Source organism: Lolium rigidum, chromosome 1, assembly GCF_022539505.1.
Source record: "Lolium rigidum isolate FL_2022 chromosome 1, APGP_CSIRO_Lrig_0.1, whole genome shotgun sequence".
In the NCBI taxonomy this organism is placed as follows: Eukaryota; Viridiplantae; Streptophyta; class Magnoliopsida; order Poales; family Poaceae; genus Lolium; species Lolium rigidum.
The window spans coordinates 119,082,727-119,094,957 of NC_061508.1; the positions used below are offsets into that span (position 1 = coordinate 119,082,727).

Consider the following 12,231-nt stretch of genomic DNA (forward strand, 5'->3'; position numbering starts at 1 on the left):
TTTCTTATCAAAAAAAATGTTGAAAGTGCATAGAAAAGAGAAGCACTATATTCCTTTCTTGATGTTTTGCATTTTTTTTGTTATTGTTTAAGATTATTGCACTTGTTGGAATGTATTTAGTATGAGCAAAAAAATTATCATTAACATGCTTATAAAATAAAAGTATCGCTAATTATCTTAATCAAATATGCCAAACATGGTGGGAATTTGCTAGATTGTGCACCACGGAAGAGATAGATGTGCAAAAAGAGATAGAAAGTACACATAATTTTGGTTCTTAGGAGGGTTTAGGAGGAGGGATAAAAATGTCAGTGCATAGTGTTGGATTGGGCATGCTAATATCATCCGGTAAGATGAAATCGTTTCTCTTTATGTCTTGTTTTCCCGTGGCAACTCACGGGCATTTGTACTAGTCCAGCCAAAAATTTCGATTGTGAACGACTAATATAATCAACACTGAGTATTTAAAAGACCCTTCCAAGACACTCTCTCTTGCTTAGGTTTTCTCTTTTTAGGTTCTCAGCATGTCAAAAACATACTAGGAAATTCCTTTATACCGGTGTGGAGATCTATCGAGCTAGAAAGAGGCGAGGTAGCGTGACAACGCCTTGCGTCCGGCACCCCGAGGCCAACCCCGAGTATGGAAAAAAAATTACCATGCCAAACCGAAGCAACCTTTGAGGGCCACTGGCAGGCACCTTTCTCTATCCGGCGCCCACAATAGCCCTCAGAGGGCTATGTGGGTGCGAGTGAGATGGCCTAACAAATTAAGTTTTGTTTCATATCCGTGAGTCTAAACAAATCCACTGAATCGGGTAGTCAACAACAAACAGAAAAGATCCTCTTTAATAAAGAGCGAAAATCATCTATCTACTGACACTAAGATCCACGCACACGATAGGTTTTTTTAATAAAAGAACAGGTTCAATAATCCATCAAAGAAAAAATGGTTTATCTATAATTAGATTAAAGTCACAACACACTACGCCTTCAAAATAACTTATCCGATAATCTAAGAAACAAAGCATGGTATCAAATTTATGATCATATATACATGGTGCAATTAAGATAACTTATATGACATCCACCACCCTCCATCAGCATTTCACCGGCTGCAAGCTTATGACAGCAACCATCATCCACTCGAATGACACCGTGTGCAAGGCTCCAGAACACTAAGCTTAGCTGTAGGCGGGACTTCATCCTCAATGAACCTTCTTATAGCCACGACCGTTCTAGAGGCTTCCTTGAGAACAGACTTACTAATGGGCCAACACTTTTTATTACTATTTTCTCCACAACGCATGTGACTACCACGAATGGTGTCCAACATAAGGAACTCAAGTGAGACTGCGTTCTTGACAATGCAGCATGTTAGCTCAACCAAGCTCTTTGCAGAGTTGAACCCTATGATCTCCACACGCTTCAGGCAGACATGGTGATTCTCAGGCATCTGCCTCAAATGTGAGGGACCTCCAAAAACTGATTCATGCTCCAAATATTCCTGAGATACCTGAAGATGGAATAAAAAACGAAATTGAATCGATGGACCCACTTAGTAAACCAACATAATGAACAGTGACTTACATCCAAGAACAAAGTCTCCAAGGAAGGAGATGCATCCAAGAAAGAAACCAGATAAAAATAATCATAGGATGGCGAAAATGTCTCTCCTGTAATTTGAATACTCAGGTGCTTGAGGTGGATGAATTTGGTAGGCAGCATCGGTGTATTAACCACCTGCACAACAAATATATGTACTGTTCAAATTAATTATATGCACAAGGTATGACTGCTGTTGTACGCATGTATAGCAGCACTAAGTCTTTTAATTATACCTCATCATCTGAACCTAAACTAAGAGTCTCAAGATTTGGCATAATGGACGGCAGCTCGGCAAGCGCATAACAGACGACTTTGGGACAGCGCATGCGCAAGTCTTTCATGCACAATGCTTCTCTGAGTGAGAGTTTAATATTTTCTCCACTAACGTCAATACTGGAGAGATTTGAAGCTTTGATGTCTATCACTTCAAGCCTCCAGCATCCAACAACAGTCAGGCAGGTGAGCCGCTGCAGCATGCAAGGTATCTTTAGGAAATTTATCTCCTTGCAATCATAAAGTGTCAACTGCTCCAAAGCAGGGGAGTTGGAAATAAAGCACCCTAATTCATCCCCAGTAGTACGCACAGAACACAGATGCAAACTTCTTAGGGTTCTCAAGGGGCCAAGTTCAGCCATGGGACGGAAGGTACAAGAGCCAAGTTGAAGATACTGAATTGAGTTTCTAACTCCATCAGATAAAAGTGAGCATGGGAAGTTGTACTTTTTATATAGCTTAAGGGTGAGCTCCTCAATCCCTGGTGTAACAGCAAACTGGAGCCAACTGTTGATATGAGGAAAGGTACAGTCATCATCACTTAAATTAAGCTTCAATATCTTCAAGCCAATTCCGGAGTGGTTCCTAATTATGCTGTCAATTTTGCAGCTCAAATTTCCTCCATGTCCCTTGGAGCAAAGCGTTTTCCAGTCCAAGGTGAGGTTGGGATAGTATGTCCAGAAATGTAGAAAGGTGCGAGAAAGGCAAGCAGCACGAGCAGCATCACGCATTGGCATTAGGGAATGTATACGATGCCAGATGTTCTGCATGCAATGGAATGCCAATCAGAGAAAGGAAAAAAGTAGAACCACATGGAGTATCGTCTACCCCAGGCAGCTCTTTGCATGATTGCACATAGTGCGCTATATTACATAGATAGATGGTGCAACTAATGTAACAGTATTAGGCAAACTAAGCATTGCATAGAGAAATTTTCTTCACAGTGTTACTAATGGCTTTCTGACAATTATGATATTTATTCTTACCTGCATTAGGGCGCAAACTAATCAGTGATACAGCTTTCTGTGCACTTGTGTCAACCAAAATGCACAGTGATGTATTATTGTGCAATAGCATGTTATAAATTGGTCAGCATAGCAAAGAAACAGAAATATGGAACTTATGCATTGGATACAAAATTACAAATAGAACATCTAAACCAACAGAACCCCATGAAATAGAATCAAGAAGTTTCGAAAAGGACATCATGAGATAACACACAATTCAAAGAGTCATTTGTTAATTAATGTCCTAGCATGAATAGTGAATCCAAATGATCAAATTTTCTAGACTTAATATGCTGTTACAGCACAACATTTCAGCATCGAAGCACTAACACATTATCATACTTAAGTTATTAAGACTGACCATTTTTCATACTCTTATCAAACAAATATGCATGGTTAGCATCCTTAGGCCTGCTCAATATTATGTTCTAATCATACAAACTTGGCATGGCTCCCAATTGTTGTATCAGGGATCACATGTTACAGTTATTGGACTTAAGAGGAAAAAAGGAATTTAATGATGCTTGCCATGCCTTATGGCCATTGGCTACGCTGTACCTTTTAAGGAAGCTAGATTTAATGGTAAGTGCATCAATACAAAAACAGCTGACAATAATTTGACATCCTCTATGCTTAAGATATGTTAAATACTCCCTCCGTTCACTAATGTAAGGCCTTCTAGCTTTTTTCGTAAATGCATGTACCTAGAGGTGTTTTAGTGTGTAGGTTCACTCATTTTGGTCCGTACATAGTCCAATTTGAAATATCTAAAAGGTCTTAAATTAGTGATCAGAGGAAGTACATATTTATGGGGAGAAGACAAATGCAATCTCAATATTATGTTTAAGAACAAGTGCTATCTAACTACCTTCAGAAATACTGATGGGGCTGTTAGTTCAAGGCTGGACAGCTCTCATAAGATCCTAAGATCCTAGGCTGTTATGATTATGGTGTATGCTTTATCAGACACAGCACCCATATCAACTATCGAACACCATAAGCAGTCTATGTGTCATTATTACGTATATATGTTCTGTCTCGGTATGGCAGGACAAGTAAGAAAAGAATGGAATGAGTAATGATCCGAGAAGTTCAGAGACACTGAGGTAATATTGTACCTTTCATAGATAATAAAATAGAATGTGTATTGATAATATAAATGTGATGGTGATTACCAGCCTTTGCACAAAGAAGTTAGAACAAAGCAAAGCTACCACTCTCTCCAGTCATCACCGCATGGCGTTGGGACAACACGCCAATGCATGCACACAGTACAGATCTGCTGTCAGAACTTCATAATTGGAGGGAGTAAGTCACTAGGGATATAGGACCATGACCAACTGAAGCACTAAAAGATATGCTTTCTCTGTTAATAAATAATACGCAGCTACCAGTGTCCTATGAATTACTGTGGTTAGAGCAGTCACAGCGAAATTAAACTTGCAATCTAAGACATCATCAGAATTTTATGCTGTGGTACCTCTGGAAGGTATGGGATTGAATATGTCAATGTTTCGCCATTTTGAGAATCACCATCGCCAATGTGTTGATAGGGCGAGTCCTTTCTTCTATTCACTGTACCAATCAATCCATCTGCAACCCAACAACCATGGTTAATACCGCATCTAACATAAAAACATCAGAGAAGGGGGGGGCAGCGTGCACGCAGAAACAGGCAACAATATCTTGAAATCTCCTCCCCAAACCAAATTTTTAGTACTGAAGTGTCAGCACTCACCTATGTGTTAGAAAAAAAAATCTCCTTTAGAACATCTCTAACGGATGATGCACAACAAATTTGGTGCCAAAAAACTGATTTTTAGGGCACCAGAGGTCAAAAATGGTGTTCGAGCAGATGCCCTATCCCTATATTGGGAAAAAAATTAGGACACACCCTAAAAATTTGCTTCTATATTTGGGGCCCAAGATGGCTGCCTTATCCTACCAAAACGCAATGTGGCACGGACTCGACGATTCCAGATGGTCCTCGCCGACGCACGCCACCGCCGCGACTCCGCTGGCAACCCTCTGCCCCGTCCTCATCTCACCGCTCATTTCCCGCCACTCCGGACCTCCACCATAACCCCCCGCAACCTCCACTGAATCACAGGGCGCCACCACCTGAATTCGCCTGAATCTGCCCGTTCCTCGCCCTGCCGCCGTTCGAGTTGGTCGTCACAACACCACGGCAACCCACCGACGTCGATTAGCAACCACCGCTACCCCTATACGACTGCAGGCGAGCCGCTGCTTCTTGTGGAGCCCTCGGCCCTCGGTCAGCGCAGCGTCGCCAGATTTGGCCGCATGCCCGGCTCCCCCTTCAGCTCCAGTGCCACCCACGCCGCCTTCCCTTGGCCTCCAACAACCTCCGCCAGCCAAAGTTGAGCTTGGCGCCTGGCAACCGTCAGATCCGCCTCCCTACCTCAGCACTGTCGGATCTAGTTTTAGGGCATCTATTACAGCAAAAACTTTTCTGGTGCCCTAAAACCTTCTCTCTCCTTCCCTAGATTTTTTAGGGCACTAGTTTTTGGTGCCTTATTATACATCATATGATCTTATGGCTCTTTTTAAGAGACAAATATGGATATGTGTTAAAAGGAACTCGATTGGGACCTAACCTACCCAAATGACAGTTCAATCTCAAACGAATTAAAATTTAATAGTATCCATCTGAGACTAATCCAAACAAATCGATTACCAAACTACAGATAAAAAAGAGCCATAAGATTACCAAACTACAAATTTAATAGTATCCATCTGAGGCTAATAGTATCCATCTGAGGCGAAACGAATCAGAGAGGGCGAGCGAGTTAAGGCTTACTCCGGGCTAGGACTTGGCGGCGACGCCGCTTCTGCTTGCGCTTCATGGATATGAGCCACGAGCAGCGCCTGGAACTCTCGGCGGAGCCCGGCGTCAATGGAGACGTCGCGCTCGTCCACAGGGACGCAGAAGCCGCGCACTGCGGACCAGTGAGGGGGGGCAGGCAGCGACCAACCTTCCTGTGGCTCCCGGGAGACGGAGGCGGCAGCGGAAACGAGGTGCAGTGGCCGGAGATTGGCGGACGGCGGCCCCAAACCCTAGTGCGGAGCTCGGGAGTAATTTTTTTTTTATAAACAACCAATAGCCGAAAAGTGTTTTTGCCAACCGGTGAACCCTTTCGTTTTGAAAAAATCAAAAATTATTTTCATAAGTTTAAAAATCTGAAAACAAATCTGTACAATGATGTAACCCACATGTATGAAAAGTCGTAATATGAAGTTTTTATATTATAGGCTACACAAAAAACAATAAAATCAGATAAAACTGAGAGATTTGGAAATATGCATACTAATATCCACGCACTTGTCATTTTTCTATACCTAATAATAAAGGAGCTAAGGTTTCCTTGGTTTGGTCCGTATAACCAAAATTTCTGCCAAAAAGTTTCATCAACGCTTTTTTTTTTGGACCGTTTTACCCTCCCACCAAATCACTTAATACACATATGCCATTGTACCGGTTCATGAATAAAGATTCGTTCGCACGAGTTGACCGCCCTCGCGGAGCTCCTCTCGCATCCTCTCAGCTCCGCAGCCTCTCAGGTCCCCTCGACCCTCAGCTCACCCTCCGCCGTTACGAGTCGCCCCATCCTTTTTTGGTCCCGTCCAGCCCCACCTTCTCAGCACGAGCAAACGCCTCTGCGCACTCTAGCTACCGGGCCACGCAAGCAGGCGTTGCTAGGGGTTGTCTGCCATGGCGAATCCGTACGGCGATGGCACGGCGCTCAAGAAGCAGCAGATCGAAGCGGTTGAGGCTGAAGCCGCGTTCATGCTCCTCCATTACTCCGACCCCATCCGCGTCCAGCTGACCTGCCACTCCCGTCCCACGGCGGATTCTTCTGCGCCTCGCCGTGGAGCTGCTGCAGAAGATCGTGGCGCAGTTGGGCAGCTCCCGCCGGTACATCAACGTCGCGACGACGCCCGCGAGAACATACTCCAGGCGCAGCTCCAAACGCCATTGAACGGAAGCAGTGCCTCTGCGCGGCAAAGAGCTCCGATTGGCCGGCACATGACTGCTCTCTCCCGGGCCAGCAGAGATGCGGTAATTTGGGAAAACTTCCTACATCTGAGTCAGCACGGGAGAGAAACCTCATCTCTTTGGCAATTTCTCAATTTACTCCTTCCACTTCATAATATTTCCGTAAAGATCTGTTTACCTTTTACTTCTTCCTTAAAAAGGCTCACTCTGCATTTTCTTCAATATTTCTTTCGTAATCTTACCCAAAGCTCTTATATTTCTGCACTTCGATTTGAGTATTGTAGTATTTAAATCATTCAGATTGTTTTGTGTAACATTCCCGTGAGGTCGTGTGCTAAATATAAATATCAGGCTTGAAGTCCACACGTTTGGCTGAGTCCCTACTCCCTACAGATTCTACAGATTGGTAGCAAAAATGAATTAAAATATATGCCTATTCAAAGCATTTAGTTTGGTTTATATATATTTGAAAAAGGCACTTATCAGCTACCCCGTCAAAGCTGATTAGTTGTATCAAATCTTTGATACCAACTTCGTCCATTGTTATTATAACAAATTTTGCATTATGAAAGGATCAACCTAATCTAAACGCGAAAGTCAAATTACTCGAAGTTCGGTTTAGGACAATATACATCTGAACTCCTCAAAAAATGATTTATCCACTTTTCTCAGCTCGGCTTTCCGGGAGTAGGGTGATTTAGCGGTGTGGCGCATGGGCACACGTGTACGGTGCCCTGGCTCAAGCGGTGGAATAATATGCGGTGTTAGCGTGGCTAACCATGTAGTTCACCATGAACATGTTGAAGCTGACTGGTTTATGCAACCTATCGATAAAGATTTTCTCTCCCGATACAACGCACGGGCACATTTGCTAGTATGTAGCTTAAAATACAAAGTACTTCATCCGACCTATAATAAGTGTTTTTAAATTTTCAACAATTACTATGAATCTGAGGGAGTATTTGAAATTAATATTATACAGATTTATGGGGTAGACCATTTGTTACATTCAGTTTTTTTATATTTTTTTCCTAAAAACTCAATAAATGTGACTCCTGATTTTTTTTTTAAATAAACATCGGCACCCAATTATTATATACCCTATATAAAAGCTAACAAGATTTGCGCGCTCTAAACGCTCCAGCTACTGTAGATATGCTATTTATCCGCTTTTCCGTCGGGTCATTGGCTGACACGTACAGTTTTTGTGTTTAGCCTCCATGGTTCCCCCGGTTAGTTGTTTTTCATTAAATCTTTTTTTGGCCGGGCGGGTAACCGGCTACCGGCTGTTGGCCTCTCTCCGCCCCTCTCTCCTTCCTATTTTTGTGGATCGTCTTCCCGTGGTATCCATTATCCCATCTCTCTTCCTCCCTATTGCCGCCTCCCACATTATTCTCTAGGCCCGACCTCCTCTTTCCTCTCTCTTGCTGCCGTGCCATCTACCGACACGGCTGGCGGCGTGAAGGACGGCTGACGGCGTGGAGGAGGAGTTCGGGTCAGCCCACTCCTTCCCGACGCAGATGGCGACGTGTGGGCGCCAGTGGGGGGACTTAGGGCATCTCCAACCGCGCGACCCAAACCGCGCCCGCGCGTCCGGATGGGTCGAGCCGGACAAAAACGCGGCCCAGCGCGGGGACGCACCGCAAAAGCGGACGGCCGCGGCGTCCGGAACGACGCAAACCCGGCCCAAATCTGGGCTAGGTTTGCGTGGCCGCGGATGGCACGCGTCGTCCGCTCGCGTCCGGGCGCTGGTCGCCTCGTCTCCCTGGGGCCCACCTGTCGGTGACCAGGGAGTCTATTAAATGGGGACCGGAGGGGATCCGGCCCTCCACTCCGGTCCCCAGCTCCACTCCCGCAGCGAAACCGCCGCCATGGCCAAGCGACGGTTCGCCAACGACGACGAGGCGAGCGGCGGCCGCCGTCGCCCGCCGGCGCTGCGGGCTGCAGGAAGAAACCGAGGCGGCCTCCACATCGGAGAGGCCGCCCGCGGCGGTGCGGCATTGCCGCAACCGCCACCTCTCCTGCTCGAGCCGAAGCCCGAGGACCCGGACCTCCGCGCCGCGCTGATGATCTCGGCGGAGGAGGAGGCGAAATGGCCGCACCTCCATGCGGCCATTCGCACCTCCGAGATGGAGGAGGCGGCCCGGCGGGAGGTCGAGGAGGCGGAGGCCGGGAGCTCTACGCCCGGGCCCGCCGGGCGCGACGGGAGGAGGAGGAGGCGGCGCGGCGGGAGGAGGCCGAGCGCCGCGCCGACGAGCGAGCGCCGCGAGGAGCAGCCGGCGGCAGAGGCCGAGCGCCGCGCGGAGCAGCGGCGGCGCCAGGAGGCCGGGCGCCGCGCCCGGGCAGAGAGGCGGCGCCGCCTCGGGGAGGAGGCGCCGCTCCGTGCGCCGTCGCAGCCTCGGGTGGCTCCGGACCCCCACTCGGCCTGGGAGGAGGCCCTATGGTCTCCGTGGCCGGAGTCCCCGGCGCGGCCGAGCCACAACAGCGCCTCGCCGCCCGGGGACGTCGTCCACGACGACGACGTCGCCGACGATGCCCACAGGGGCTAGGCGGCGCACCGGCGGCTACCGCACCGCCGACCAACCCTAATAGAGGGTTTTTAGTTTAAATTTAAAAGCCCATATAGGGGCTTCTTTTGTTAATTTATTTGCCCAAAATAGGGCTATGTACAAATTTGCCCAAAATAGGGCATATGTTTAATGAAATTTCGTTTAAATTTGCCTCTTTTTTTTGTTTTCGTGTTTCTCCGGTTATGCGATGCGTCCGCGCGTTGGGCGCAGCGCGCGACCCAAACGGACACGCGGACGCGGGCCGCTGTCCGCGTGTCCGCTCGGCCACCCAAACGGCCCAAACCGGACGGCCTAGCGCGTCCGTTTGGGTCGCGCGGTTGGAGATGCCCTTAAACTGCAGGATTCGAGGCTACGAGGCTAGACGGAGGCGATGCCGACCCGTTGAGGGACGTCATGTCTACCAGGATGTTGTTGTGCGGGCCTTCTCCGCCTCATGTGGGTCTTCTGCCCCTTCCCTCTTACTAATTCCTTTTTTTTGATCTGTTCATGATCTTAGGTTATTCTTTTCCCTTTCATATTTGTGATTCATTTTTTGTTTGTATCTTTTTGTTTCCCCAACCAATACTGAAAATAGTACCTTACAGGGAAACCGTTTGAACAGAAAATCATAATGTGTGCCCCCCCCCCCGGATCTAGGAGTACATGCCTATAGGGATCAATCTACCTGGCAAAAAGTGTTGAGTTGGACTTCATTATTATTACCGAGAGGTACCTTCTAAATATTCAGACACTTCGTTTAGCTATTATCACTCATGAAAATGACACATACAATTAGCTAGGTCGCTAGGGGAATTCAATCTTATCGCCCGTGAATGCCCATTCCATTATCAAAGAGCAATAAGTGACCACTTATCTTTTTTTGCCGACAAACACGCCTGCATATTGGCTTGCTGCACTTATATTTCAACAGGCTGATTTTCTGCAATATAACCAAGAATTCCAATCTGTTGTACAGATACTTGCTAAAAAACTTTTTTTTTATATATACACTTAACTGATGTTTCAGGGCAACACAATGGAAGGCTGTGTACCACCCAATCGAGTATACAAGTTCAGAGAACAACTAAAGGAAGGTTCTATCTACAGGTTTGATTCTTTAATTGTTGCTGCAGCATGGAACAAATACAAGACAGCCAATCATCCGTACAGGATCAAGATTACTCAACGCACAAAAGTCATCGAAGCAATTCCGGATTCTGAAATGTTTCGTTTGTTCCTGTATAATGCGAATCATTTGCTGTTCTGTAGTCACCCTAATCGTTTGCTATTCTGTAGTCACGTGCAGGGGACAACACCTTTCTATCAGGTTTCCACTGGATGCAGCCTGTACATTTCATATTAAATTACCTGCTTTTTATGTGCACTTGATTCTCTTTTTTCGTACCAATTTCAGATGTTGTTGTACTGGTGACCATGGACTATTCTTAATGAATATCACTCGGTCGAATATGAATGAAGAGCCAAGGAGGCATATCGTCTTAAAAGATGCTAGGTATGGCTTTTGGTATAGGTAGCAGCGAAGAAATTCCGGATTCTGAAATTTTTCCTTTGTTCCCGTATAATGCGAATCATTTGCTGTTCTGTAGTCAGGCGAATCGTTTGCTATTCTGTAGTCATGCGCAGGGGACAACACCTTTCTATCAGGTTTCCACTGGATGCAGCCTGTACATTTCATATTAAATTGTCTGCTTTTTATGTGCACTTGATTCTCCTTTTTCGTACCGATTTCAGATGTTGCTGTACTGGTGACCATGGACCATTGTTAATGAATATCACTCGGCCGAATACGAATCAAGAGCCAATGAGGCATATTCTCTTAAAATATGCTAGGTATGGCTTTTGGTATAGATAGCAGTACTTCAGCGGACCGTTATGAAACTACATGCGTACCTTTGTTAGGCGACAAACGCAAGCATGTTATATCTAGGTATTGCAAGGTGTTAATGATGTTCTACATCGAGGGCTAGAGAGTATGGCTTGGATGGTTGTTAGAAATCACTATCTCAACTGCAATTTTGCATCTACTATAATGACATGTTCTCCACATATCAGGACCTTAGAAGCAAGAAGAAAAGACCATGTTATGTCGGCATATAATTCTCACTTCAGTTTCTCAATTTATGGATTTCTGTAATTTTGATAATTCTTTGTTACCCAACTTTTAAAGAGCATAATGATTGCAACTATTTTCATACTAGGTGGTGGAAATGTGTTGTTGGTGTTCTAAGTCCATTGTTGCCCAGTGCACAGCATGCCTCCAGGGATCTTGCATCGTAATAATTTATAGAACAAGGTGTCACAAAGGTATTGGTGATGTTCTACGTCCATTGCTGCACAGCCGCAGAGCATGTCTTCACTGATTTTTCATGATAACTTAAAGCGGAAATAAAGGATAAATGTTTTGTTGCATGATGCTTTATATATATAGTTCTAATGACACCTGTTTATTGTACATACTGCACCGCTGTTCTTTTTAAGTTAAATTGTGGCAGGACCATATTCGCTGAAAGAACTATATTTTCCATTTACCTTTCCCAAAAATATTTTTCTTCTATTATACTGCAAAACCTCCTACTAATCTTCCTTCAATATCAGTGTTCCCTATGCAATGAATGGGATCAATACGGGAAAATTAGATGATATTATTCGTAATGTCAATCCACATTACCGCTTCTTGGGTATTAAATTTACAAGTTTCTAAATTTTGTTTGTTGTTTGGAAGGAAGTGGACACTGAGTGGGTTCGATCGAAGAGAAGT

General features: G+C 45.4%; 1 protein-coding gene and 1 long non-coding RNA gene across 5 annotated transcripts; one reads left to right on the top strand and one right to left on the bottom strand.

The window, feature by feature from the left end:
- Positions 1-928: 928 nt before the first annotated feature.
- On the bottom strand, positions 929-5,812 carry LOC124663941 (putative FBD-associated F-box protein At5g56820). Of its 4 annotated transcripts, none has more exons than XM_047201600.1 (5): positions 5,707-5,812; positions 4,366-4,478; positions 1,839-2,642; positions 1,588-1,740; positions 929-1,513 (listed from the first exon to the last, which is right to left on the bottom strand). In XM_047201600.1, exons 1-5 carry the CDS (start codon positions 5,750-5,752, stop codon positions 1,136-1,138), a joined length of 1,494 nt encoding a protein of 497 aa, XP_047057556.1. In that variant the 5' UTR covers positions 5,753-5,812; the 3' UTR covers positions 929-1,135. The 4 variants fall into 4 exon arrangements, with proteins under 4 accessions (XP_047057556.1, XP_047057668.1, XP_047057612.1 ...); XM_047201712.1 differs by lacking the exon at positions 5,707-5,812 and adding an exon at positions 4,061-4,176 and having other exon boundaries at positions 4,366-4,475; XM_047201656.1 differs by lacking the exon at positions 5,707-5,812 and adding an exon at positions 4,061-4,283 and having other exon boundaries at positions 4,366-4,452.
- Positions 5,813-10,079: 4,267 nt separating this feature from the next.
- On the top strand, positions 10,080-12,001 carry LOC124681090. Its single transcript, XR_006995708.1, has 4 exons — positions 10,080-10,181; positions 10,480-11,117; positions 11,205-11,303; positions 11,672-12,001. It is a non-coding gene; the product is annotated as an uncharacterized LOC124681090 (long non-coding RNA).
- The last annotated feature ends 230 nt before the right edge of the window (positions 12,002-12,231 follow it).